Raw genomic sequence first — 27,445 nt, 5'->3', positions numbered from 1 at the left:
AATAAAATGAATCTGGGATTTTCGTTGATGCCTGGAGTTCTCCCTCCAGCTGTTCAGTTAACTTCTTCAAGTTCGGGTCTTCTCTTTGAAGAGATCAAAGATCTGGTTTGCTGTTGTGCCATAACTAATAATTCCAAAGTTACAGCGGTTGCTGTAGGAGTGACTAATTCAGTAGTTCTGTTTTTGTCTTCATCTAACACTGGTCCGGAAAGAAAATCTGCATTTGAATGGACTCTACCAAGTCAATATAAAACTTTGTAATCAAACTCTTGTAGCAACATATCCTAACGTGCTAAACGAAGCAATTGATTCTTCAGGTGGAGCAGTTAACTCAACGGTTGATGGTCTGTTATTGTAGAAACAAGGAAAAGCCTGAATTGTAGAACTGCAAAAACTATCCCCAAGGCTTCCTTCTCTGTGTTGCTATACATCTTCTCTGACTTCTTCAACAGTCTGGAACTGTAAGCAATAGGCTGTCTTAAATCATCTACTTTTTGTTCCAGAACCCTGGCAACAGCATAAATAGATGCAACCATCTTACAAAAAACAGCGTTGTGAAATCCGGATAAATCAACAGAGGCTGTGTTGTCAGAGCAATTTTCAGCTTATCAAAGGTTTGCTGGGTGGAACTGTCCTAAGTGAAAGGAGTGTCTTTCTTCATAAGCTACATCAAAGGGCGAGCTGTTTCTGTGAAATCTGGGATGAACTTTCTATAAAATCCTGCCAACCTGAGGAATGACCAGACCTGTTTGATTGTCCTTTGCACTAAACAATCTTGAATTGCTGCAACATTGTTCGGATCAGGGTGGACACCATTTCTGCTCACAAGGTGATCCAAATATTTCAACTGCTGTTTCAGAAATTTGTATTTTTTTGGCTTGTTTTACATCATATTCTCTGAGATGCTTGAAAACGATCTCCAGTTTTGTAAGATGTGACTTCAAATCAACAGAGGCAACGATAATATTGTCCAAGTATGCAAAGATTGAGTCCTTTTTCAAATCTTGCAGTACTAATGACATAGTGCGAACAAACGAGCTTGGGTCATTTTTCAATCCAAATGGAATTTTCTTATATTGAAATGATTCACCTGTGGTAAAAACTGTTTTATGACGGTCTGAAAGAGAGACTTCTATCTGATGAAACCAATTTCTAAGTCTAATGAACTAAAATAACATGCGTTATGCACATCCAAAATTTCAGACATGTTTGGGATTGGATAATTGTCTGCAGTGGTCTTTGCATTGAGTTTGTGGAAGTCAATACATCAACAATACGATCCATCCTTTTTCTTCACTAAAACAATCGGTACTGAGTATGGAGAATTACTGGGTTCAATACCTGTCTCTAAAAGGTCATGTACTTGCTCGTCAACTACCTTCTTCAACATATAAGGCACTCTATAGGCTCTCTGCTTAACTGGGACATTGTCCATCAATCTAATTCTGTAAAAAAAGACCCTTAAATTACCAAGCTGAGCTGGGGACTTGGCAAACACATCTTTATATTCACATAAGTCTGACAATTTGCGTCTCTGATCACCTGTTAGATGATCAAGCTCAAAGTCTTCTATAGTCACAGGAGTTATTCTTTTCTCATCTCTTTTCTCACTTTCAAAGTTAACTGAATTTTTATTAAGGCTCTCAAGGCTAGCAATTCCCATGCCTTTTGGAAAATGGAGCGGCTGAGTCGTCAAAATTGTAATAAACACTGAGACTTTTCCGTCTTTCCCTATCTTATCTACTGAGCGTCTTACCGCTAAATCATTCTGACTCGAGTTAACGTTAGGTTCTACTAATACTAATTGCTCGGTCGGAACAGCAAGCTGGTCACAATATACTGTTACCACCCTCTCTGTGGATGCTGGAAGCACATGCTTACAGGTAAGTTTAGCTACAGTAGGTTTGGAACCCAAAAACTGTTCCCGAATACCTTCTTCTCTTAAACAAATCCTCAATGGAATTGAATGCACTATTCCTTTACCTAAGTCTATCGAAAACGAAAATCTCCTTAACACATTTAATCCCAATATTACATCTTACTGACCCTTAAATTTCCATAAGCTACTAAAACATTCTCCCGAAAAGTCGCACAATCTAACTTAAGGTTTACTGTAACTTCAGTGTGTGTAGGCACAACATTGCCTAAAACGCCAGTTACAGTTAGGTCTGGGTACCTTGGATTTAACGATCTATCATGCTTCATTTTGTTAAACAAATCCATACTCATTAGGGTGATACTCAATGTCTATAAGATATCTGGCTTCAACGTTTTGAACCGACCCTGCAATCACAGGGTCCTCTAAAATAAATACCCATGTTGTGTGTTTTTACTACTAGCATATGGTTTACCAACTCGGTTAAGGTTTCAATGAGGTAAAAGGGTTTTACTGCATTGAAAATCCCCTCTATTTTGTTCAGAAGCCCTTTTCTATCAGAAATATCGATCTCTATCTTGCATGTAGTTCCCAACATTGGCATGATTTATTTGCCTGCCCAAAATCACCTTAGGTTCAGTTTGTCTCTGATTAAACTCTTTCCTAGATACTCTCCTTCTTGACCTTATTGAGTTCATATTGCCCATATTATGATTATTATAATATGTTCTATCTGTGATTCTATCCTGGTTTCCATTAAAATTGTAACTCTGATTGTTAGTATAGGACGCCACAATTTTTGGTAATGCAGTGTACTTATGTGCTCTGCGGTTCATACACAGGCGAGTGAATGACATCAGCATCGGCTGGTACTCGCAGGATCAACTGCTGTAAACAATGCCTCTTCCCCCTGATTTCTGGTGTTCGTGGAGTTTCCGAGTGTATGCTGCCTAGCATAGCACGGAGCAATGAAGCATTGGTTTGAGCAGTCAACAACCTTTGCTCCCAAGGTTGCATTGCCTAGTAATGGACTTACTGCTCCGTCCACCTGTGAATAAGGCATTAAGCACAAACAATTGCGATAACGACACTGAGAAAATTGTTGTATTGAATTTTCGGTCTAATACTGGAACTGCTGATTCAGAGCAGGTTTTGTATTTGGTCTTGCATAGGCTTAAGGATATGTTTTAAACTGCTTTCCTGTTGATCCCAAGCTTTATTATCCCTAGCCTGACTGCTGATAGCATGAAGTGGCATATTGTTTGTTTTTATTAATTCATCGTTATTCTCTTCTCCTAGAAATCTCGACTGCTTGCGAAAAAGTTAAAGGATTGTTCAAGAGCACCATTTTTCTAATATAAACTGAAATACCCCTAAGAAATTGTGCCAACATTGCTTCATCAAGAATGGCTGATGCTTCAGGGTAATCCCCCTTGTGTCTTAAATGTGGCACAGGCCAAATTCTTCACCCGTGAACTGTAACTGACCACAGATTCCAACGGTCCTTGGATCACAGTTGCAAATTGGTGGAGACAAGTCACGATCGGTTCCCTTTTCTCGAATTGAGCCAAAAAGGCATTCTTAAAGGTGCTGTAGTTCTTTTCCCCACGTAACTTAAGGTAGTTAGCCAGAAAGTCAGCTGCAACACCATGAATTTTGGATTTAATTACTGCAATTAATTCCCTGTCTTGCTAAAATGCTAATTCACTTATGCTCTCTAAAATTTCAAAAAAACAATTGGACGCTAGGGCCTTATCATGATTGCCAAAAAAATTGGTACAAACCCAAGGAAACTCGCATTAACCAAATGGGGTGTACCAGGTTCAGGTGGCGGTTGTGATTGCTGTGTTTTAAAATAGGAGGGGGGGTGATAAATCTACTTCTGTTGTTTGTGAGCTCTGTTTCTCCATTTTGGTTTACTGGTGTCGGGGTGAGGTTAAGGTCCCCCAAAATGGTATAACTTACCTTTATGTGGAGCTGAAAAGGAACTATAATTTCAGTTATCAACTTATTCTAAAAGAAATGTGTTACAACATATAGCAACTTGTTTTTTTTAAAACAGATGTCTATAGGTAGAATTGTTACTAGTTGCTAACCGTTGCTCAATATGAGTGTTCCTGAGGACGTCTGTATTGTATTGATGTGAAAGAGAAATGCCTCTTTACCTATTCTCCGTAAACATGAAACCAGCAACAACTATCAAACTCTATTTACTACTACAGCAGTGATTGAGGCGGATCCCTCAATCTTGTCTTTTGTTCTTCTTTAGCTTGCTTTTTCAACTCACAAAATTCAAATTGCTCATGGGCATTCGTATAAAATGGTTTTACATCTCAAATAATAATTCATCCTGCTCACGATTAGCAACAGTGTTACATTGGCTTTTATCTGGGCAGGGCTTTAATATTGTGAATTATCTAAACTGCTTTGAATGCTGCCTAAGTTCCAGAAATGGTTTGGATGCTACAAAACCTTAATTGAAACATGTCCAAAAATATGCCAATGAACTTATGTGACTGCCTAGTGGTTCTTATAATAGGACAATGATCTCGTGCCCTAAAGATCTATTCAGCAACATGGAGAATAGAACTTGCAGCATCGGTTCACCATTGCGTTAACACTCCAAGACCCTACCTATTATAGTCAGATCTTGGAATGCTGCAATAATAGTTCTTTTACTATAAACCTTGTGCTATGGCTAACATGTAGAAAAAGAACATTTAAGAAAAAGAACAAGTGCATGTATACGTGCGCGTACACCAATGCTAAGAGTTTAGTAAATAAATTTGATGAATTTGAGGTTTTGCTCAAAACATCAAAGGCAGATATTGTGGGGATTTCAGAGACGTGGTGTCACCCAGATATAAGGAATGCAGAACTGGAATTTGGGGAGTACAATGTCTACAGAAAGGACAGACAGGGTAGGAACGGAGGAGGGGTTATGCTATTAGTTAAGAAATACATAAAATCCAAGGAACTGAAGCCAGTCGACATTGCTGGACAGTGCAGTGTCGAGTCAGTTTGGTGTGACATAAGCATTGGGAGATCAAAATTGAGAGTAGGAGTGTGCTATAGGCCTAATAACTCTGATGAGGATAATAAGAACCTGTACGGGGAAATAGAGTGGGCCAGTAAATCAGAGGGTCTTATAATGGGGGATTTTAATTTCCCAGATATTGACTGGAAATTGGGGGCTGGTCACTGACACACTAGCAAGGCTTTTGTGGATTTATTGGATGATTGTTTTCTACATCAGCATGTTCGGGAGGCAACTAGAGGGAGTAATACTCTTGATTTGATTATCAGTAGTGATTCTTCATGCATTAAGAATCTGCAGGTAAATGAACCACTAGGTGGCAGTGATCACAGTGTGCTGAAGTGGGATTTACTCAAAGAGGTAACTACCATTAGGGGTAAAGGCAAGGGTTATTGCTTTCGTAAAGGCGACTACGATGGACTGAGACAGTGTTTAAATTCTATACAGTGGGACCAACTGATGATGTTACCAACAGCAAATTCAAAATGGGAAGCATTCAAAGAACTTATCTTGGAAGCTACTAGGCTTTACATGCCAACTAAGAAATATTGTTCAAGGTTTAGGCCTAAGTGGATGTCAGATGAACTAATGAGACATATGGCAGAGAAGAAAAATGCATGGGATACATACAAATTAACACGTGACACAGAAGCCTATGATAGATACAAGTTGATCTGTAACCAAATTACAAAGGAGATTAGGCAGGCGAAGGCAGATTACAAGAAATCTTTGGCAAGGGATGCAAAGAAAAACAGCAAAGAGTTCTTTACTCATGTAAACTCTAGAAGGAAGGGGATGAATCAGATTGGTCCACTTGATATCGATGGGTCAGCTGTTGATGATCCTCCTCAGGTAGCTAACAAACTGAATGAATATTTTGCATCGACATTCACACATGAGGAGTTATTCAGCGAGGGGAATGCCAGAGGTGTATTCAACTCTGGCAGTAAGCTAGAGAATCTTGTAATAACTGAGAGTAAAGTGGAGGAGAAATTGTTGAAGATAAACACAAGAAAGGCACCTGGGGTGGATGGGATCTATCCAGTTACATTAAAGGAGGCAGCAAAGGAAGTAAGCAAACCCTTACCCATAATTATGAGAGCTTCCTTGGACTCAGGGGAAGTACCCATGGACTGGAGATGTGCAAATGTGACCCCAATTCACAAAGGAGGATCAAAGGGCGACACAAGTAATTATAGACCTGTTAGTTTAACTTCTGTTCCTGGAAAATTAATGGAGGCACTGGTTAAAGAAGCACTGCAGGATCATCTAGACAAGACTTCAGTTATAGCTCGGACACAGCATGGTTTTGTTAAGGGGAAGTCTTGCCTGACCAATTTGATTGGATACTATGATGCAGTCACAAAACAACTGGATGCAGGGAATAACTTTGATATTAGCATTAGCATTAGCATTAGTAGAGGCATTTGATGCAAGAAAGCAAGCTTATGCAGCATCAGCCAAAAAAAAAAAAAAAAAACCCACTTCCACTTCACCCCTCTGTTCGTTCAAAATACCTGTCCAGCTGAGCCTTAAACTTATTTAGGCTATCAACCTCCACCACAAGGGATGGCAGTCTGTTCCACCAACCAACCACCCGCTGGCTAAAGGCAAATTTCCGCACGTCTATCCTACATCTGTCTTTCCTCAATTTGAATTTATGCCCTCTCAGGTGATTTTTCTGAGCTAGAGGAAGAATCCCATCAGCATTGAGCATGCTTAAACCATTCAAGGCTTTATACACCTCTATCAGATCACCTCGCTGGTGCCTAGTCTCCAGACACTGTAATTTGCAAAACTTAAGCCTTTCTTCGTAAGAGCACCCCTTTGTTCCATTCACTAATCTTGTTGCCCTTCTCTGTACTCGTTCCAGCAGCTCTACATCCTTCTTGAAATGAGGCCTCCAGACCTGTATACAGTACTCTAGGTGTGGCCTGACCATCACCTTATACAATGGAATAATCACCTCCTTATCCCTGCTGGAAAAAGTCCTGTATATCATTGACAATACTCCATGAGCTACTCTTGCAGCCCGTCTGCACTGCTCAGAGAACTTCATATCTGCCTGCACAACCACCCCCAAGTCCCTTTCATTCTCTACCACTGTCAGTGTAGTACCACAGAGTTGATACGTTGCTCTGGGGTTGCTGTTTCCCATGTGTAGTACTTTACATTTATCAATGTTAAACTTCATTTGCCACCTCTCAGCCCATCTGCTCAACCTTTCCAGATCCTGTTGCAGCAGCATAGTGTCAGTAGTGTCCTTGACAACCCTGCCAACCTTTGTATCGTCTGCAAACTTGGACATTAAGCCCGATATACCATCATCAATATCATTTATAAATACAGAAAACAATAATGGACCCAACACTGAGCCCTGAGGGACTCCACTAATAACATCAGTCCACGATGAGCAGTGTCCATTGATTACCACTCTCTGTCTTCTCCCCCTCAACCACCCCTTTATCCATAGCAGCAATTTGCCTCCAATGTCACACTGCTCCAATTTGTGTAGCAGTCTTCCATGTGCAACAGTATCAAAAGCCTTTCTAAGATCCAAGTATATAATATCAAAGTTATTCCCTGCATCCAGTTCTTTTGTGACTGCATCATAGTATCCAATCAAGTTGGTCAGGCAAGACTTCCCCTTAACAAAACCATGCTGTGTCTGAGCTATAACTGAAGTCTTGTCTAAATGATCCTGCAGTGCTTCTTTAACCAGTGCCTCCATTAATTTTCCTGGAACAGAAGTTAAGCTCACAGGTCTATAATTACTTGTGTCAGCCTTTGATCCTCCTTTGTGAATTGGGGTCACATTTGCACATTTCCAGTCTATGGGTACCTCCCCTGAGTCCAAGGAAGCTCTCATAATTATGGCTAAGGGTTTGCTTACTTCCTTTGCTGCCTCCTTTAATATAACTGGATAGATCCCATCCACCCCGGGTGCCTTTCTTGTGTTTATCTTCAACAGTTTCTCCTCAACTTTACTCCCAGTTATTTCAAGATTCTGTAGCTTACTGCTAGAGTTGAATACACCTCTGGCATTCCCCTCGCTGAATAACTCCTCATGTGTGAATGTCGATGCAAAATATTCATTTAGTTTGTTAGCTACCTGAGCAGGATCATCAACATTTGACCCATCAATATCAAGTGGACCAATCTGATTCATCCCCTTCCTTCTAGAGTTTACATAAGTAAAGAACTCTTTGCTGTTTTTCTTTGCATCCCTTGCCAAGGATTTCTCGTAAAATGCCTTCGCCTGCCTAACCTCCTTTGTAACTTGGTTGCATATCAACTTGTATCTATCATAGGCTTCTGTGTCATGTGTTAATTTGTATGTATCCCATGCATTTTTCTTCTCTGCCATATGCCTCATTAGTTCATCTGACATCCATTTTGGCCTAAACCTTGAACAATATTTCTTAGTTGGTATGTAAAGCCTAGTAGCTTCCAAGATAAGTTCTTTGAATGCTTCCCATTTTGAATTTGCTGTTGGTAACATCATCAGTTGGTCCCACTGTATAGAATTTAAATACTGTCTCAGTCCATCGTAGTCGCCTTTACGGAAGCAATAACCCTTCCCTTTACCCCTAATAGTAGTTACCTCCTTGAGTAAATCCCACTTCAGCACACTGTGATCACTGCCACCTAGTGGTTCATTTATCTGCAGATTCTTAATGCATGAAGAATCACTGCTGATAATCAAATCAAGAGTATTACTCCCTCTAGTTGCCTCCCGAACATGCTGATGTAGAAAACAATCATCCAATAAATCCACAAAAGTCCTGCTAGTGTGTGAGTAACCAGCCCCCAAATTCCAGTCAATATCTGGGAAATTAAAATCTCCCATTATAAGACACTCTGATTTACTGGCCCACTCTATTTCCCTGTACAGTTCCTTATTATACTCATCAGAGTCATTAGGCCTATAGCACACTCCTACTCTCAATTTTGATCTCCCAATGTTTATGTCACACCAAACTGACTCCACACTGCACTGTCCAGCGATGTCGACTGGCTTCACTTCCTTGGTTTTTATGTGTTTCTTAACTAATAACATAACCCCTCCTCCCTTCCTATCCTGTCTATCCTTTCTGTAGACGTTGCACTCCCCAAATTGCAGTTCTGCATCCCTTATATCTGTGTGACACCACGTCTCTGATATCCCAACTATATCTGCCTTCGATGTTTTCAGCAATACCTCAAATTCATCAAATTTATTTACTAAACTCCTAGCATTGGTGTACACGCAATTATACCTGCACCTGTTTCTATTCTTAGCTACCCTAACACAACCCATGTGTTTACTTGTACCGCAATGGCTCCCAGCAGTCTCTGAAAAACCATGCATCTTGTTTTTCAGGCTTCTGCTCATTCTAATAGAAGCAGTGCAAGAATCTCACCTCTGCCAGTGGCTACTGTCAATCTATTGGTCTTTGTATCCCCCCAAGCTAGCAGTTTTCCGACCCACCTAACACTGCCTCGATAGCATCAGCAAATATTCTTGCACCCTTTCTATTTAAGTGTATCCCATCCCTGTAGAAGCAATCTCTCCTGTTAACAAGTACAGTCCAGGCTGAAAAAAATTCTACCCCTTGAGCCTTGCACAATCTTTCCAGGGCCGAATTGATCGATAAGGCTCTCATCATATACTCCCTCCTATCGTGTCTGGGCAGAATAGCAGACACTTTCAAATTCAACCCTAATTCTCGGCTTTTGTTCAACAGTGACCTGTACTTGTTAATTATATACTTGTTATTATATACTTGGATCTTAGAAAGGCTTTTGATACTGTTGCACATGGAAGACTGCTGCACAAATTGGAGCAGTGTGGCATTGGAGGCAAATTGCTGCTCTGGTTAAAGGGGTGGTTGAGGGGAAGAAGACAGAGAGTGGTAATCAATGGACATTGCTCATCGTGGACTAATGTTATTAGTGGAGTTCCTCAGGGTTCAGTATTGAGTCCATTATTGTTTTCTGTATTTATAAATGACATTGATGATGGTATATCAAGCTTAGTGTCCAAGTTTGCAGACAATACGAAGGTTGGCAGGGTTGTCAAGGACACTACTGACACTATGCTACTGCAACGGGATCTGTAAAGGTTGAGCAGATGGGCTGAGAGGTGGCAAATGAAGTTTAACATTGACAAATGTAAAATACTACATATGGGAAACAGCAACCCCAGAGCAACGTATCAACTCTGTGGTACTACACTGACAGTGGTAGAAAATGAAAGGGAACTGGGGGTGGTTGTGCAGGCAGATATGAAGTTTTCTGAGCAGTGCAGACGGGCTGCAAGAATAGCTCATGGTGTATTGTCGATGATATATAGGAATATTTCTAACAGGGATAAGGAGGTGATTATTCCCTTGTATAAGGCAATGGTCAGAGCACACCTAGAATACTGTATACAGGTCTGGAGGCCTCATTTCAAGAAGGATGTAGAGATGCTGGAATGAGTACAGAGAAGGGCAACAAGATTGGTGAATGGAACAAAGCTGTGCTCTTACGAAAAAAGGCTTAAGTTTTGCAAATTACAGTGTCTGGAGACTAGGCACCAGCGAGGTGATCTGATAGAGGTGTATAAAGCCTTGAATGGTTTGAGCATGCTCAATGCTGATGGATGGGATTCTTCCTCTTGCTCAGAATAATCACCTGAGAGGGCATAAATTCAAATTGAGAAAGGACAGATGTAGGATAGACGTGAGGAAATTTGCCTTTAGCCAGCGGGTGGTTGGTTGGTGGAATAGACTTCCATCCCTTGTCGTGGAAGTTGATTGCCTAAATAAGTTTAAGGCTCAGCTGGACAGGTATTTCGAACGAACAGAGGGGTGAAATGGAAGTGGTTATTTTTTATTTATTTATTTATTTATTTTTTTTTTTGGCTGATGCTGGATAAGCTTGCATTCTTGCATCAAATGCCTCTACTAATGCTAATGCTAATGTAGCAAGAGAACAGGTAAGAGGCAAGGATAGTCAAACAGAACATAATTTATTATTATTACTATATCAGAAACATACATATAATAGACATGAGGATAAAACATCTTTTTCTTACACTTATATTACTAACATGAATAAAAGAGATACCTTATGTGTCTCTAGCTGGTGGTGTGGGTTAGTGACATGTTTATGTTCTTTGTGTGATTCTTCTATGGTATCTTGCTCAACTTCTGGTTTGCAATCCACATCTCACAGGAGTAAACAGGTATATACATGTATGCATAGGTACTGTACTAAAACTTTGAGTAACAATTGGATATTGTGTAGTCACATTAATACTAATGTATTAACTAAATAAGACAGTAAATATGCTAATGAGGAGGGATGTTTATGTATAAATACAAAGAGGTTAAGAGTAAGTAAAACTTAACAGTATAAGGAATGATTCGGTCCAACTGTAACTGGAACATCGACTGTATTATTCCGTCCTATTCAGTTCTGCTGGAAACTTCAGCTAGGTGATCTCCGGGCAGTGAGGTTCCTAGGTAACGGTGGTTATGTCTTCTTCGATCTGAATGGGGTTTCTCTGGATTTCTCGGCAATTCTTCTATCAATCTAGAACTGGGGCCAAAAGTAGCATAGGAGCGATCAAAAGCTCTGACAGCAAGAGTGTGTCCAAAAAGTCTGTTCCACCAAAGTACTCTCCTCCTTTGTTCTCTCCTGAGTATATATATAGGTCCCCCCCCTTTCACATTTTCCATGCTCCTATTGATCAGGAGCTCATTTTAGTGGGGGAACTAAATTTCCAGGGCTGATACCTGGGAACCAAAAACAGCAAAAAAATGGAGTTATAACTATGTGAAAATGAAACTCATATTTGTTCGGGGTGAGAGTTCCTAATCTCTGAACTGGGGAATCTAATTCCTGCAAAAGGAACTGGCTGATACAATCTACTCCGCAGTTATTAGATTTGGATTTTCCTTTAAAAGTCTGTTTTCAATAGTCATAACTTCTTCTTATGTGATAAAAAAACAATCAAGCACCTCCTTCTTATCTGCACTTCCATCTCCCATAATTGTCATAAGCTGCCAAGTAACGGCCTCCTGTTGTGCCGTGACCCCACTAATAAAGGTAGGATTGCATCACAATTACTGAACTTAATTAATGTGACGCTACAAAGGCATGTGCTCTAGCAAGGAAGGCGCCTCCGTAGCCAGGTGGGAAGGAGCAGCAGTGCGTAGCACACGCTTCTTGATTAGACCGGGGTTCGAGCTCATCACCACCAAATATGGATGATTTGGAAAGGTCAGGGAATGACCACCCCATATCCCCGAGCAATATGGCCTTAGTTGCTAATGCTCCTAAAAAACAAATAACTAACTAACTAACTCTAGCAAGGGAGAAGAAGGCAAGGAACATAAGTGCAGTATTGTGTTTCGTACTCCCTAATGTACATTGAAGGGAAAAGTATGCGATAGCTTAAAGGCAGATGATAGGTAAAATACAAGTATTTTGCAACATCCAAATTTGAAATAATTTTTTTATTCCAGACCTAGACATCAAAATGGAAAATTTTATGAAATAGAGCAGTCTTTAATAAAATATCTTATTTTTAATAATGAAGTATATGCATTGCATTGCCAATGCATATGCAGCAATAGTTGTGGCAAACAATGCAAGAAAGCAGGCTTATACAGTATCAGCCAAAATAAAAAAAAAAAACAATTCTCATTTCACCTGTACATCCCCTCTAACAGTTTATCTAGTTCTTAATTGAATCCACCTCTGCAGTGCTACAGACACCAGAAAGAATTATGCAAGGTGGATGTTCATGGTAAGCAAAAGGTGCAGTGCATTATATGGGCTCAACGGCCAGTCACTGTGCAACAGTTGAAATTACAATACAATATGGGAAATGCAAGAACCCAAATGCAAAATCCCAAATGACGATGATCCGCACATTCAGATGTATGGGGTTCCATAGCAGATAACCAAAGAGGCACCCTCTCCTCACCACTGATCATCATCGAAGGCGAATGCTGTGGTATCAAAACAATGGTTGGACACTGAAGGACTGGAATGAGTCAAAATACTTGGTGCAGCAGAACAATGAATGCCTTTGTGTGTGGCATACGCAACACAAGTTCATGGATCCATCGTGCATAGTGCCCACTATCCAGGCAGATGGTGGTGGTTGCTTAATAATATGGCCTAATTATTGCTTAATTCTTGCTTAATTCTATAATAATTGCTTAATTTATAGAATTCTATAAATTAAGTTGCTTAATTCTATAATAATATGCTTAATAATACTTGTAGGTATGGGGCATGTTTTGGTGTCAAGAACTAGAAACCCTGGTGAATATAGACCAATGTTTCATTGGTGGGGTCTACCAGCAGCTCTTAGGAGGATGTGTGCACCCTAACATGTTGCAATTTTTTCCAGACAGAAATTTCGATCTTCGAAAAAATAATGTGCCATGTCATCAGGCCTGTCCTGTACAGAAGTGGTTCAAGGAACACAGCAAAGATATCACTCACCTTGATTGGCCTCCAAATTTGCCTGACCTCAAACCAGTTGAACACCTATGGGGATGTTTTCGAACAGGAAGTGAGAAGTATGCAATTGTCATCTATTCTGACAATGTTTTTTTTTTTTCTTTTATGTGAAACCCAAGCACGAGAGGTATTAGAACCTATAGTACTTAGTACCGTGCTTGAGTTGGAGGTTGAGAAGTCGAAAGAAGATATTCGTTGATATTGGACTTGAACATCTGTAGATTTTAATTTTCAGGAAATACATATGAAGGAAGGTTGTTCCAGAAAACGGCAGTTGAATGAATAAATGAGGAAGATGAAAAGTTGTTTCTGTGGGTTTGAAGTTGGACAGTAAATGGAGGTTGGCTGGTGGCGGCACGTGTTCGGACTGTTTTGAAAGAGAGAGCAGGAATTATAGAAGCCAATTCAGAAGAACAGTGCCCATGGAAGTAACTGTAGAAGAGGCATGCAGCAGAAACAGTATGTCTATGAGAAAGCGAGTGGAGAGACTCTGTTAGAGATGAATCATTAATTAACCTAACTGCCCTCTTCTGAATGGAATCAAGAAGCCTGAGAGAGGTTTTGGGGGCACCACCCCAGATGTGGGAACAATATTCCATGGGAGGGCGGATTTCCGATTTATACAGAGTGAGCAGCTGTTTGGAAGAAAAGTAACGCCGAGAGCAAAAGAGAAAACCAAGTTTTTTAGATGAAGAGGAAGCAATATTTGTAATGTGCTTGTGCCAAGAGAGAGAGATTAGAAGTCAGGGTAATCCCCAAAAGAGATATATCATTTTGCCTAGTAATCGGAGCATCACTAAAGATAAGCATAGGAGCAGAAGAATCCTTGTCCTGCTGATTGAGCAGGACAAGGTTTCTCAAAATGGAAAGTTGAATGCAATGTGCTATCATCGGCAAAACTATGGATAGGATTTCCAGTCAATGGAAGTAGGTCATTAATATACAAGAGGAAAAGAGTGGGGGACAGAACTGAACCTTGGGGGACACCGGCATTAGTGGAGAAGTTAGAAGACAGAAAGCCGTCTACCATCACCCTCAGTGAGCGATCAGAGAGAAAACTGGATAACCAATTACTAAAAACGTTGGAAAACCATAAGATGGAAGCTTGTTTAGAAGACCTTTATGCCAAACACGATCAAAAGCCTTTGAGATGTCAAGAGCAACTACTTGTGTTTCACCGAACCTTTCCATTGAATTAGTCCATAAATGGGTAACATAAGGCAGAATATCACCAGTGGATCGACACTGACGGAATCCATACTGGCGATCTTTGATCAGACGGAAGGTTTCTAGGTAGTTTAAGAGTTGGCGGTTAATCGATTTCTCCATTACTTTAGAAAGAGTAGAAGTAATTGCAATGGGACGATAATTGGATGGGAGGGATTTGTCACCCTTTTTAGAAACTGGCTGGATATGAGCAAATTTCCAAATAGAAGGAAAAACACCTTTGGAATAAGAAAGCAAAAAAAGGCGGCAAAGAATAGGAGTAAGTTCAGGAGCACAGGTTTTGAGAACAAGTGGAGAAATACCATCAGGACCTGGCGCTTTCTTAGCATCAAGATTCATCAAAATCCTTCTGATATCCTTTTGACGGAAGACCACAGGAGGCATTGAATGGAGCGTGTTGGGAATGGTGGGAGGTGTTTTACCAAGATCATTAATACATGAGCTGGAAGAAAAATGGGATGCTAGCAGATCAGCTTTATCCTTGGCTGAAGTGATAACAGAAAAATCAGGTTTGGACAGAGGTGGGCAAAAGTTGCAGCCAATAGCTTTGGCAAAAGACCAGAATGCTCAGCTACCATTAGGGCAAGAAGCAAGTTTTCTACTCTTGGCCTGTTCAAACTCTAGTTTGGACTGATTAATAACTGCTTTACAATTGTTGTGAGCTTTGGTGTAGGCAGAAAATGAAACTGAAGAATTAGAAACAAGCCAATTACGATATGCAACATTCTTCTCTTGAACAGCCTTAGCACATTTATTGGAAAACCAAGGTTTAGATAAAGGACGAGATTTTAAAGTGGAGTGTGGGATAAAGGATTCCATTCCTGCAAGAATAATTTCACTGACACGATCTGAGTAAACATTGACATCAGAAGTTTTGAAACAGTAATCCAACCAAGGAAAAAAAATTTCGCAGGTCATCCCATTTTGCATTCTTGTAATGCCAAACAACACGAGGTTGGGAATAGCCATGAGATAAAGGTTCCATTGGAGAAGAGACAATCACCAAGTTGTGATCTGAAGTGCCTAAAGGACCTTTCACTTCGACCGTGTACTTAGAAGGGTTGTTTGTGAGAAAAAGATCAAGCGTATTGGCTGTATGATTAGGATTGTCCGGTATTCTTGTAGGTAAATGAACAATCTGTGCTAGGTCATTAGTAATTGCAAAAGCCTCAGCATCTCGACCTGCTGGGTCGGTGTGACTATAAAACGGAAGCTAGCTGGAGTTGTGAACATTAAAATCATCAAGGAAAATTACCTCACTGTTAGGAAAGTTGGACTGGAGAAAGTCAAGTTGCAAAGAGAGGAAGTCAAAGAGCTCCAAGTGATTAGTGGAGTTGGGAGAACGGTAGAGACAACAGATGAATTTGACACAATGAGGTAGAGAGATTTTAAGCCAGAGAAGATCAAAGAGAGGAGATTCCAAATTGCCAAGTCTCTGACAGGGAATATCAGAACGCACATATGCACAAGTACCACCTTTGAGGCGAAAGGAATCATACAGCGAATAATTTGGGCATCTGAGATGAGCAGTAGTTGAATCAACCGATAACTGAGATTCTGTCAGAAAAAGTACCTAAGATTTGGCAGACTGCAAGTGGAAATGGACATCGCTGAGATTAGAATTGAGACCACGTATATTTGTGAAATGAATTAGGAAGTGTTTGGGAAGTTTAGATCTTTTCGCAGATAAGCTTGCTCTATAAGTTTGGCAATTCATGGTGTATTCAATAGTAAGAAAAAGTGGGTGGGACATGCTGTATGAAGTAATGAAATTTTTGGATATGGCGTAAACGTGGTAAGAATATACCCAGATCCTTGACATAACGTGGCCTCGACAATGCTCCCCGTATACACACCACTCGGACTCCCTCCAGTCACTATCTGGCAGAGTAGAGGTAGCAAGATTATACACTAGCTGATCCGGAAGCCTCCTAGAGAGTTACCAATAAGTTTGGTCCGGTGTACTAACTAGCAGCCGGCCTGCGAACACCGTTTTAGAGCTGTACCCTCGAAATTTAAGGAATATTGGATCTTGCCACGACTTTCATCATAACCTCAAAAGTCATCAATCATACTGCATGATGGAAGAGATAGGGAAGGGTTGACCGGAACTTATCTCTAGAGACTAAACATGGGTTCCACTACTTCAAGCCTCCAATAAGCAAAGTGGTGGTATTTCACCGGTTGATGAGAGTCATCCACCACCTAGTACTGCCTGGTAACATAGAGAGGCAGCATTCCTCCATGTGGTGTGGGCACCACACCTCGACCCCTGCTTATGTTGGTTCACACCTGGGTGGTCACCCACCACGAACTTGTGCATGGAAGTTATAACCAGGATTACTAACAGTCCCACCATCGTGAAGGTGGAAGCAGAGGATTTGGCTGTCACAGACCGTCCGGACTTTGCCGAAATTGGGTCCACTTGACTTGAGTGTCACCCAAATATCAGTTCCATCAGCGTTTTAGACTCCCAGGTAGCAAGTACAGCTTGTCTGGCATATCTGAGAGAATGTCTGTGACAACCTCAAGGACCGATGTGAAAAGCCTTGGGCAGCAATGGCTGCAGATCCCTACTGACATCTAGTAGATGTCAATGCCTAGGTGAATAGTGACTGTTATTCTTGCACACAGTGGACAAACACGATATAATGGTCACAATTCAGTGATCACTCACTGTGTGTGTGTGTGTGTGTGTGTGTGTGTGTACATACACACCCACACCCATGTATATATGTGTATATATACATATGTGTGTGTGTATTTTTATATTCAACTGTAATTTTATGTTTCAATAAAAAGAAATGAAAGTATGCCAGTAGAGTGAAGAATTTAACATGCAAAATTAAATAGAGTACTGCTGGAGAAACATTATTAAATAATTTAGAAAATAGAGTCCAAATTAAAGAAAAATTTAGCGGTGCGCTCTTTGCTAAGCACCAGGTTCCGAATTGCATGAAATATCACTATATACAAATGTAACCAGCCAACAATAGAGAAATAAGTAAAAAGTAGAGAAAAAAGTAAAAATAAAAAGTTGGACATACCATTATATCGAATTGAATAAAAAAGACTGACCATTATGCTCCATCTCGTCAGTGGACCATGAGGCCATAATGGACAGGTAACCACTACATTTCAAATGCTACACAAATCTATGCTGCATTAGAATTAGCATTAGTAGAGGCATATGATGCAAGAAAGCAAGCTTATTCAGCATCAGCCAAAAAAACACACCACTCCCATTTCACCCCTCCGTTCGCTCGAAATACCTGTCCAGTTGAGCCTTAAATTTGTTAAGGCTATCAACTTCAACAACAAGTGATGGAAGTCGGTTCCACCAACCAACCACCCGCTGGCCAAAGGCAAATTTCCGCACATCTATCCGACATCCATCCTTCCTCAATTTGAATTTATGCCCTCTGAGCTGATTATTCTGAGCAAGATGAAGAATCCCATTGGCATTGAGCATGCTCAAACCATTCAAAGCCTTATACACCTCTATCAGATCACCTCGCTGGTGCCTAGTCTCCAGACTCTGTAATTTGCAAAACTTAAGCCTTTCTTCGTAAGAGCAACCCTTTGTTCCATTCACTAATCTTGTTGCCCTTCTCTGTACCCATTCCAGCAGCTCTACATCCTTCTTGAAATGAGGCCTCCAGACCTGTATACAGTACTCAAGATGTGGCCTAACCATTGCCTTATACAAGGGAATAATCACCTCCTTATCCCTGCTAGAAAAATTCCTGTATATCATTGACAAGACACCATGAGCTACTCTTGCAGCTCGTCTGCACTGCTCAGAGAACTTCATATCTGCCTGCACAATTACCCCCAGGTCCTTTTCATTCTCCACCACTGTCAGTGTAGTACCGCAGAGTTGATACGTTGCTCTGGGGTTACTGTTTCCCATATGTAGTACTTTACATTTGTCAATGTTAAACTTCATTTGCCACCTCTCAGCCCATCTGCTCAACCTTTCCAGATCCTGTTGCAGCAGCATAGCGTCAGTGGTGTCCTTAACAACCCTGCCAACCTTTGTATCGTCTGCAAACTTGGACATTAAGCCCGATATACCATCATCAATATCATTTATAAATACAGAAAACAATAATGGACCCAACACTGAGCCCTGAGGGACTCCACTAATAACATTAGTCCACATTGAGCAGTGTCCATTGATTACCATTCTCTGTCTTCTGCCACTCAACCATCCCCTTATCCATAGCAGCAATTTGCCTCCAATGCCACACTGCTCCAATTTGTGCAGCAGTCTTCCATGTGCAACAGTATCAAAAGCCTTTCTAAGATCCAAATATATAATATCAAAACACTACAAAACACTGATACTAGTATCACACTACCAGTGCAATAGATTTGTAGAACAGTGGTTATACAAATTTATTGCGAATCCACCATTGTACAAATCTATTGCACCAGCAGTGCGATCCTAGTATCATTCTTTCTTGTCATGGATTTGTGTAGCGTTTTGAAATATAGTGGTTCCCTAACCATTATGGCCTCGTGGTCCACTGATGAGATGGAGCATAATGGTCAGTCTTTTCTATTCAATTTGATATTATGGTATGTTCCACCTTTTATTTTTTTCTCTAGTTTTACTTATTTCTGTATCGTAAGCCAGTTACATTTACATATAGGGATATTTCACACAATTCGTAAACTGGTGCTTAGCAAAGGGGGCACTACTAAATTTTCTTTTAATTTGGACTCTATTTTCTAAATTATTTAATGTTTCTCCAACAGTACTCTTTTCTTAATTTTGCATGTTAAATTCTTCTTCGCTCTACTGGTTTGCCACGCTAACTTTCATTTCTTTTTATTGAAACATAAAATTACATTTAAATACACGCAACATGTTGTGGCTTTTGCATATTTGCTGACACTAATGTCTGCTCTAATATCCTTATTTTTTATTTTCCTTAAATTTGCACTTATTTCTGCAGTCTAATTTTCAATTCATTTGGATTTAATTAGAATTATATTTCTGTATTCACATATGCAGTTTCTGTATTTATCAGTGATACTGATGAAGGTATATTAGGCTTTATGTCCAAGTTTGCAGGTGATAAAGTTTGGCAAGGTTGTTAATGACAGTACACTGGTGTAACAGGATCTAGAAATGTTCAGCAGATGAGCTGAGAAGTGGCAACCGAAATTTAACATTGACAAATGCAAAGTAACCTCAGAGCAACATTAATATACAGGGTTATTAAAATTAAAGTATCCCTATGTACGTTATTTGCATAATCGTAAGGTACTGCCACAGCGTCACTATTCAGCTCTACTGTACTGTATAAAAGCAAAGCACTCTCTCTTCAAAATCATACAGTAGATGTTTGCCTGCATTACAGCAGCAATGCTAACAATGTTGCAGAAAAAGGCACTGTTAGTGAAGCTGTACTATCAGAACAGCAACAATGCAGCTGAGGCTATCAGAGAATTCCGGCATCACAAGCGCATAAGGCGTGGACCTACAACTGTTTGTGCTGTCTGCAAAATGATTGCAAAATTTGAAGCGACAAGACATCTTGGTGTTCAACCAGGTAGAGGTCGAAAACGAGTGGACTCCTCTCGTGTTGAAGATGTGGCTATGGCTGTCATGGATTTATCAAGTCAATCTCCAAGTGGTAGCGCAAGTGTGCCAGCTGTTTCTTGTGAAGCGGACATGCTGTATTCCACTGTAAGGTTAGTAATGCATCAGATGTTGCGGTACTATCCTTACTAGATGCACATGCTACAACAGCTAAAGCATGGTGATGCAGATATTCGTTTCACATACGCACTTCAGTTTCTGGCACCAATGACAGTGGATATCACTTGGCCATGGAACATCCTTTGGAGTGATGAAGCCCACTTCTGCTTAAATGGACAAGTGAATACACACAACTGTCGCATTTGGGCAACAGAAAACCCTTGAGTTATCCAAGAGGTCCCGTTGCATTCTCCAAAAGTGACAGTGTGGTGTGGATTTACATCCACATTTATGATTGGGCAATATATTTTGAACAGGTAACACCGACTGGACCTTGCACCAGTTCCATCACTGGACAGCGATATTATGAAATGTTGGCAAATTTTGCAATACTAGAGCTGCAACAATGTCGACGCCTTCAAGATACCATATTCATGCAAGATGGTGCGCCACCCCACATCTACCGTTGTGTCCAAAGATTTCCGTTGGTCATCAGCCGTTGTTTCCAGACATCTTGGCTCCCCCAATCACCGGACTTCACCCCATGCGACTTCTGGTTGTGGGATTTTTTGAAGAACCAGGTGTATCGGGAAGGATGTCAAACTCTGGCAGATCTGAAGGACAGCATTAGACGTCATGTGCTGGCTATTCCAGTTGACATGTTACGTTCTGCTGTAGAAAATGCTGTTCTTCGAATGGAAACTGTTGTTGACCAAAACGGAGGACACATTTAATGATTGTAGCGCTGTTCAAGTGATTTGTATTGCCACAGTGCCATATAGTGACAAATTTTGTAACTAATTTTTATTTTGCAATAAATGGTGAGTGCATTCTGTTGTACCTGTTGTCCAAATTTCTCTTCAGTAAAAGCCTTAGAACTCGCTCCAGAGCCCTATACATAGGGATACTTTAATTTTAAAAACGCTGTATATACATGTAAACATATACTGTATATACAATAAATACATACATATATATATATATATATTTTTTTTTTTTAACAGTACTTTTAAGCCAATTCTATGTTTCAAACAATATTGCATTTATGCGGCGTTAATGCTATTGTAGGATGAACAATTAAACATTATAAGCACATTGATATATTAGGTCAAGATTCCAATAAATTTTGGTCTGTGAGTGGTGGGGAAATATTTTTTTTTTTGGCTGGAAGTATTACCGGTAATTAAGGCCTAACTAACTGGCTAGCTGTAGTTGTACTAGCAATTGTTGGATCGCCTATAGTTCCATGTTAACTATTAACATGGGATCAAGTTAATAAAAATATAAAATAGGAAGGTGACTTTCTTTCACATGGCTGTCTCTCTGTCACTTCCTCGGGGGCTTTGACCAGATAGATAGCCATACTAAAAGAATTCCATGGGCATACCCGTTTCTGTGGTCTCAATAACAGTTTTGCTTTGTAAGTACTCATGTTAAGTTATAGTTGTTCTAAGTTAATAATTCAGGTAAATCAAATTAATGAAATAAATTTTATAAACTGTAATTGTTAATTTTTGGTTTTTAGTTTTAAATTTTGGATTATTATTAGCTGCAAACTGGGATTGAGACCCAAAGCCCGACAGGTATGCATCAGAATTAATATAAAAAGTATATAGGTATCTACCTGTGATCAGTATGGCTGTAGGTTGGTGCGAGAAAGGATGTGCAAGTTGCCCGGGAGCCACTTTATAGGAGGCCGAGGTCTGATTTGTTGGTTGGTCTGTTTTTAATCATAATATATGTTTAAGGGAGGGTTAATTTGTGATTAGGTGACCTAATCACAAATTAACATATTACATATTGAATACAAATTGTATTCAATATGTAATCGATGGTTAGGGATTACGGTGAATACCTATACTGATTTTTAGGTAAATGCAATTTTAAGGATTACATTTTGGTGATTACAATTAAGGATTACAATTTTTTTTTTTTTGTAATGTTGTATTCAATAAATACATATATATATACACCCACACACACACATATACACACACACATACATATATATACATATACACACACATACATATATACAGTAGACTCTCGATTTTCCAGGATAGATGGTAAAAAGAAATTCCCGGATAATCGATTTCCCGGTTAATCCAAAAAAACAGCAAGTCCCCGACATACATAAGAGATACGTGCCAGGAGTTATTACGTAAGTCGAGTTTTAACTCGGGAATGACTAATAAAATATTGCTACTATATCCCTGATATGCCAAAATTACAAAAACCACATAATATCCTCAGAAGAATGAAGAAAGTTATATATTTTTAATTAGTTCAATTAAAAACTTTATGTGGGAACAGCAGTGAAGTAGCCAGAGTAGCACATAATAAAAGAAAACATAAAAGGATGAAAAAACGCATGTTATTGTAATGTAAAAACTGATACGTATTTCGTAGCCTTGGTTATTACAGTTGACTTCCTTGGTGCCGATTGTTTCACAGCTTCTCATATTCTGTCGTTCTCCTTTATTGTGTTCAGTGTTGCCACTGACAAATCTGAATTCTGTGCAATACTTGTTGCTGTTTGGCCATTTTCATACATCCTTATTATTTTAATTTTCTGATCAAACTCGATCGCTTTCCTTTTATTGATAGTTTACTAGTACTGCTGTTACTTATTCTCTTAGTTGGCACCATGATAAGTAAAAATTAAATTTTCCAGAAAGAACTTCATAGGGTTAAGGCGAAAACTCACTGTTATCACCCCACACAAACTCACATTTTACTAAAGCACATTTCGGGCAGTCACTGCCATAAAACAATAAAAACAATTTGCACTTTCCCAGTTATTGTGCTTTTCTGTTAGTGCAATTCATTATAAACAGGTAGTAAACTCAATCTTATTGCATTTGTGATAATACCGATAACTGGAATTCTGTGGATTTTTACGTTATTATGGTGAAATATGTCTCTGTCACTGAAATCTTCAGTCACATAAAAAAATATATAAACAACGTAAGGTAAGTCGGCGACTTACTGTATCGAAAACTGATCAGCAACCTACATAAAAAGTATGGTGGTAGATAAAAAAAAACAAAAAAACTTACCACGCACTATGCGCGTGAGTAGTGCGTGGTAAGTTTCGGGTTGTTTTTTTTTTTTTATTGGAGTCTTGAAGTGTCCTGGTTAATCCAATCCAAGTTAATCGAGAGTCTGCTGTATATACAATAAATACATACATATACAATAAATAGATACATATATACAGGGTGTCTCAAAAATATTGGTACAAACGTTTAGGGGAGGTAGGTAACATCTCAAGGAATGTGAATTGCATAGGAACTTATAACTGGAAATGTAACGGGAAAGTAGTAGCAGAGACACAAGAAGCAGAAATGACACAAGACAGTAATAAGTGGCAAACATTTATTTGACATAATATTATCAATGGAGTATGAGATGGATGCATTTCATGATGTTACAACAGATGCTCGAAGGTTCCACCATGAGACGCGATGCATGTGTGATACCAACGCAGCATAGATTGGCAGACATGGTCGAACACACCTGGAGTTTCTTTGACCGTAGCAGCAGCGCAGGCGAGTCTTGCCATGAGATCCATTTCTGTCTCCACAGGCGATTCTTCATACACAATAGATTTGAAGGCCCCCCCACAGAAAGAAATCAAAGCTCGATAAATCAGGTGAGCGTGGGAGCCAGGCAACGGGCCCACCACGGCCAATCCATCTATGCCCAAAACACCTGTTAAAATGGTCACGAACACACCTTCCATAATGGGCAGGCACCTTGTCATGTTGAAACCAAATGTTGCATCTCACATTTGCTGGAACATCATCAAGTAACCCTGGTAGAACTTGTTCAAGAAAGATTCGATATTTAGCGGAGTTCATGCCGGATAGTAACAGGTATGGGCCGACTAAGCAGTCACTGACCATACCTGCCCACACATTTATTGCGAAGCGATGTTGTGCCGCATGGGGGCGCACACCGTGTGAGTTGTTGTGAGCCCACACATGAGCATTGTGCTGATTGAATAAGCCTTCCTGAGTGAAATAAGCCTCATCCGTGAACAAAACATTGAAATTTTCCCTCTCGCAAACTGATGAGCAGCGCCGTCTACCAACTTACGGTGACGTTTCCAGTTATGGGTTCCTAAGCAATTCACATTCCTTTAGATGTTACCTACCTCCCCTAAACAGACACCTCGTATACATATATACACACACATATATATATATACTCTGAGTGATCACTGAATTGTGACCACCTATCTAATATGGTGTTGAGCTTCCATTTGCATGAATAATAGCCACTATTCACCTAGGCATTGACTCCAGGGTAATTATGCCTTTATTATCTAAAGAGATAATAAAGGGTAACATACGAGGGTAAATAAATAAATATGGTGAATTTCATACTGCTTCAAAATGGCTTTTCCAGAATTTCCTCTTAGTGAATTAATTAAGAAATTTTTATGGTGACTGATAGGTATTCTGATTCCATCAGAAAAATGCCAGTTTTTATTTCTTTAGCCCAGCAACTTTGTGTACTTAGTATACAGTATGATTTAAAATATATCATGTTATTTTTCTTAAATGGAATGTTTATTGTTATAATTTTATCCTTCCATTGAAGAATACAAGAGATACAATACAATACAATTCCTCAATAAATCCACATCACTGACGTTATTACCACCTTCCAAACCTCCACATAACTGTGTTAATAACGAAAACAGAACAGAGATTGCTTGTAAAGATCCAGCACAAAAACTATTATGCCTGAAAGCCCGATAGTCAATACTGCCCAAGTAATCACCAATGAGTTAATAAGTAGAAGCCTTACAGACATCATCACTGAACACACGAGAACTATCACAGCCCTACAAACAGATAATGCAAGGATTACGTTAGGCAAGATGGAAAGAATTTTTGAATGCATCGCTGACCTCTTCACTGAAAACCAGTTCCTATGGGCACAAAACATAGAGAGCCTGCAAGAAGTATCTCATCTGAAGAACTTAAGAGCATGACTGTGAATTGTATCACTTCAAAGCCTGGCCAATGTGTAGGACTCCCGTTCACTTCTTCTATGCCCATCAATGAAATGAACAAAAACTTACCACTCAGCTACAGCGGCAGCCCAACACTAACCCCAGTCAAGCAGAGTGATGGGATGACACATAAGGAGGGTGATGTAACTGCATACAATCAGACTTCGGCACTGACAAAGAACCCAAAGTGGAATAAAAAAGAAACCTATGAGGAATCAACTGATGAAAGTAATGTTGCAAGTGTAGATCCCCTAGCTCTCTTTACAGCAGGCAGAACATGCACACTTCATCAACTCGACATACCGAATCAAGTCTTGGATAGATCCATGATGATGCCTACCATTCATCCCAATTCTGTTATCAGAAACTAACTCGACATACCGAATCAAGTCTTGGATAGATCCATGATGATGCCTACCATTCATCCCAATTCTGTTATTAGAAACTATCAGGAAACTCCTACAGAAACTCAACGTCATACTAACCTTGGCCCCCGCTCCTAGGCAGAGGTTGTTACTGGGCCATCCCCTCACGTATCCAGAGGAAACACAATGAAGGAAAATCGCAAACTCACGAGGCAAGGACAGTACCGCAGACATGAAGAAACAAGAGATTGAGAAGATCACATATAACTGGGACATCCCCAACTACTTGGCTCTAGACTAGTGGCAACACAGCACCACACCAACAACCCACTCGCAAAAGCCTATTCATTTCATGATTGGCGCCACACAACCTCTGAGCTAGTTAAAAATGGCATAAAAGATAATTTGAACATATCTGTTGATGTATACCAACTACTCACAAAATGGCCTTCCTATTCATCTTTCAGATTAGACTGCAATAGAACCCAATACAAAATCGTGTGTCGGCCATCCACTTGGCCTCGAGGGCCCCTTATCAGGCCCTACTTTCAATCCTCACCCCCCACCAGACTTCAGATGCACAGCCAATCATGCCACAGTCACAGTCAGGGTCCAATCAACCCCACTAGCTGACTCAGTGCCAAAATCATGTATGGAAGCCAATTCACAATTCCTGTTAGGATATCTCAAAGAGATATCTCCCGAACAGACAGAAAACGGCCACAGAGGCAGAGAGTACTAAGGAAGATCTCCAGACCTAATAGCTTCTCTACATTCGATCAGAATGCTCGTAGCATCCGTAACAAGCTTGAAACTGTAGAAGAGCTTTTACTTTCAACACAATTTTGATGTGCTCTGCATAACCGAAACCTGGCTTCACCAAAATGAAGAGGATTTTCCATATGCAGTGTTGGCTGGCTATAACGTTTTTCTGCTCCCAACAGCACAAAAGGGAAGGTGGAGTAGGACTCTTCTATAAAACACCACACATACTTGTTACTAAGCATTAAAAAAGCCACTCCATTAAGTTCGAAGGGCTAACTGCATTATGCCAATTTAAATCTGCTCACATTGATATTGCAGTTATATACATCCCCCCCCTCAGGACCCAATGCTGAAACCGTCTATGAGATAACTAATTGGCTCATTTGTGGGCTTCGTCACTTGGCAAGGCATTTATCTGTGGAGACTTCAACTTTTCCCCCCAACTTGTTCATCTTCAGTCCAGAATGCTAAATAGCCTTCACCCATTAGGAATCCATCTAATTAATAATCTCTCGACCAGGGGTGACCACCACCTTGACCTTGTGCTGTCATCAAGCAACTGTGAACTTGATTCTACAGCAGAAATAGCCTTTAAATGCCAATTTTAATTAACTTATATTTTCCGACTCCGAACTACGTCTTGGCTCGGGTCCACACCAAGGTAATAACGAGCCCAAAATTACTCAACATTACCAAATGGCTAGAAGCAGCCACTGCAATTCTTTGGAATGCACTTGAGCAATGTGATAATCAACTTGCCTTAGATCTTTTAACTCGCTGGCTCGTCACAATGTCTAATTATGCTGTCTCAAAGAAAATAAGGATCTCTGAACATACGAGAGGATGGTGGACTCCTGAGCTGAGCAACAGCTTTAAGCTTAAACAGAAATTCTACAAACAATGGAAAATGACAGGACTAATTCCTGACTGA

The 27,445-nt window shown here is 40.0% G+C and overlaps 1 protein-coding gene across 1 annotated transcript; it reads right to left on the bottom strand.

The window, feature by feature from the left end:
* Positions 1-1,267: 1,267 nt before the first annotated feature.
* LOC150076145 (uncharacterized) lies at positions 1,268-23,932 on the bottom strand. Its single transcript, XM_090387266.1, has 2 exons — positions 23,878-23,932; positions 1,268-1,989 (listed from the first exon to the last, which is right to left on the bottom strand). The coding sequence occupies exons 1-2, from the start codon at positions 23,930-23,932 to the stop codon at positions 1,268-1,270; spliced, it is 777 nt and encodes a 258-aa protein (XP_090243392.1).
* Between the last annotated feature and the right edge of the window lie 3,513 nt (positions 23,933-27,445).

The sequence above is a fragment of the Mastigoproctus giganteus genome, chromosome 13, assembly GCF_048544385.1.
Source record: "Mastigoproctus giganteus isolate SK-2022 chromosome 13, ASM4854438v1, whole genome shotgun sequence".
Lineage (NCBI taxonomy): Eukaryota > Metazoa > Arthropoda > Arachnida > Uropygi > Thelyphonidae > Mastigoproctus > Mastigoproctus giganteus.
The sequence above is the reverse complement of the archived record's forward strand: the minus strand, read 5'-3'. Positions and strand labels throughout refer to the sequence as shown.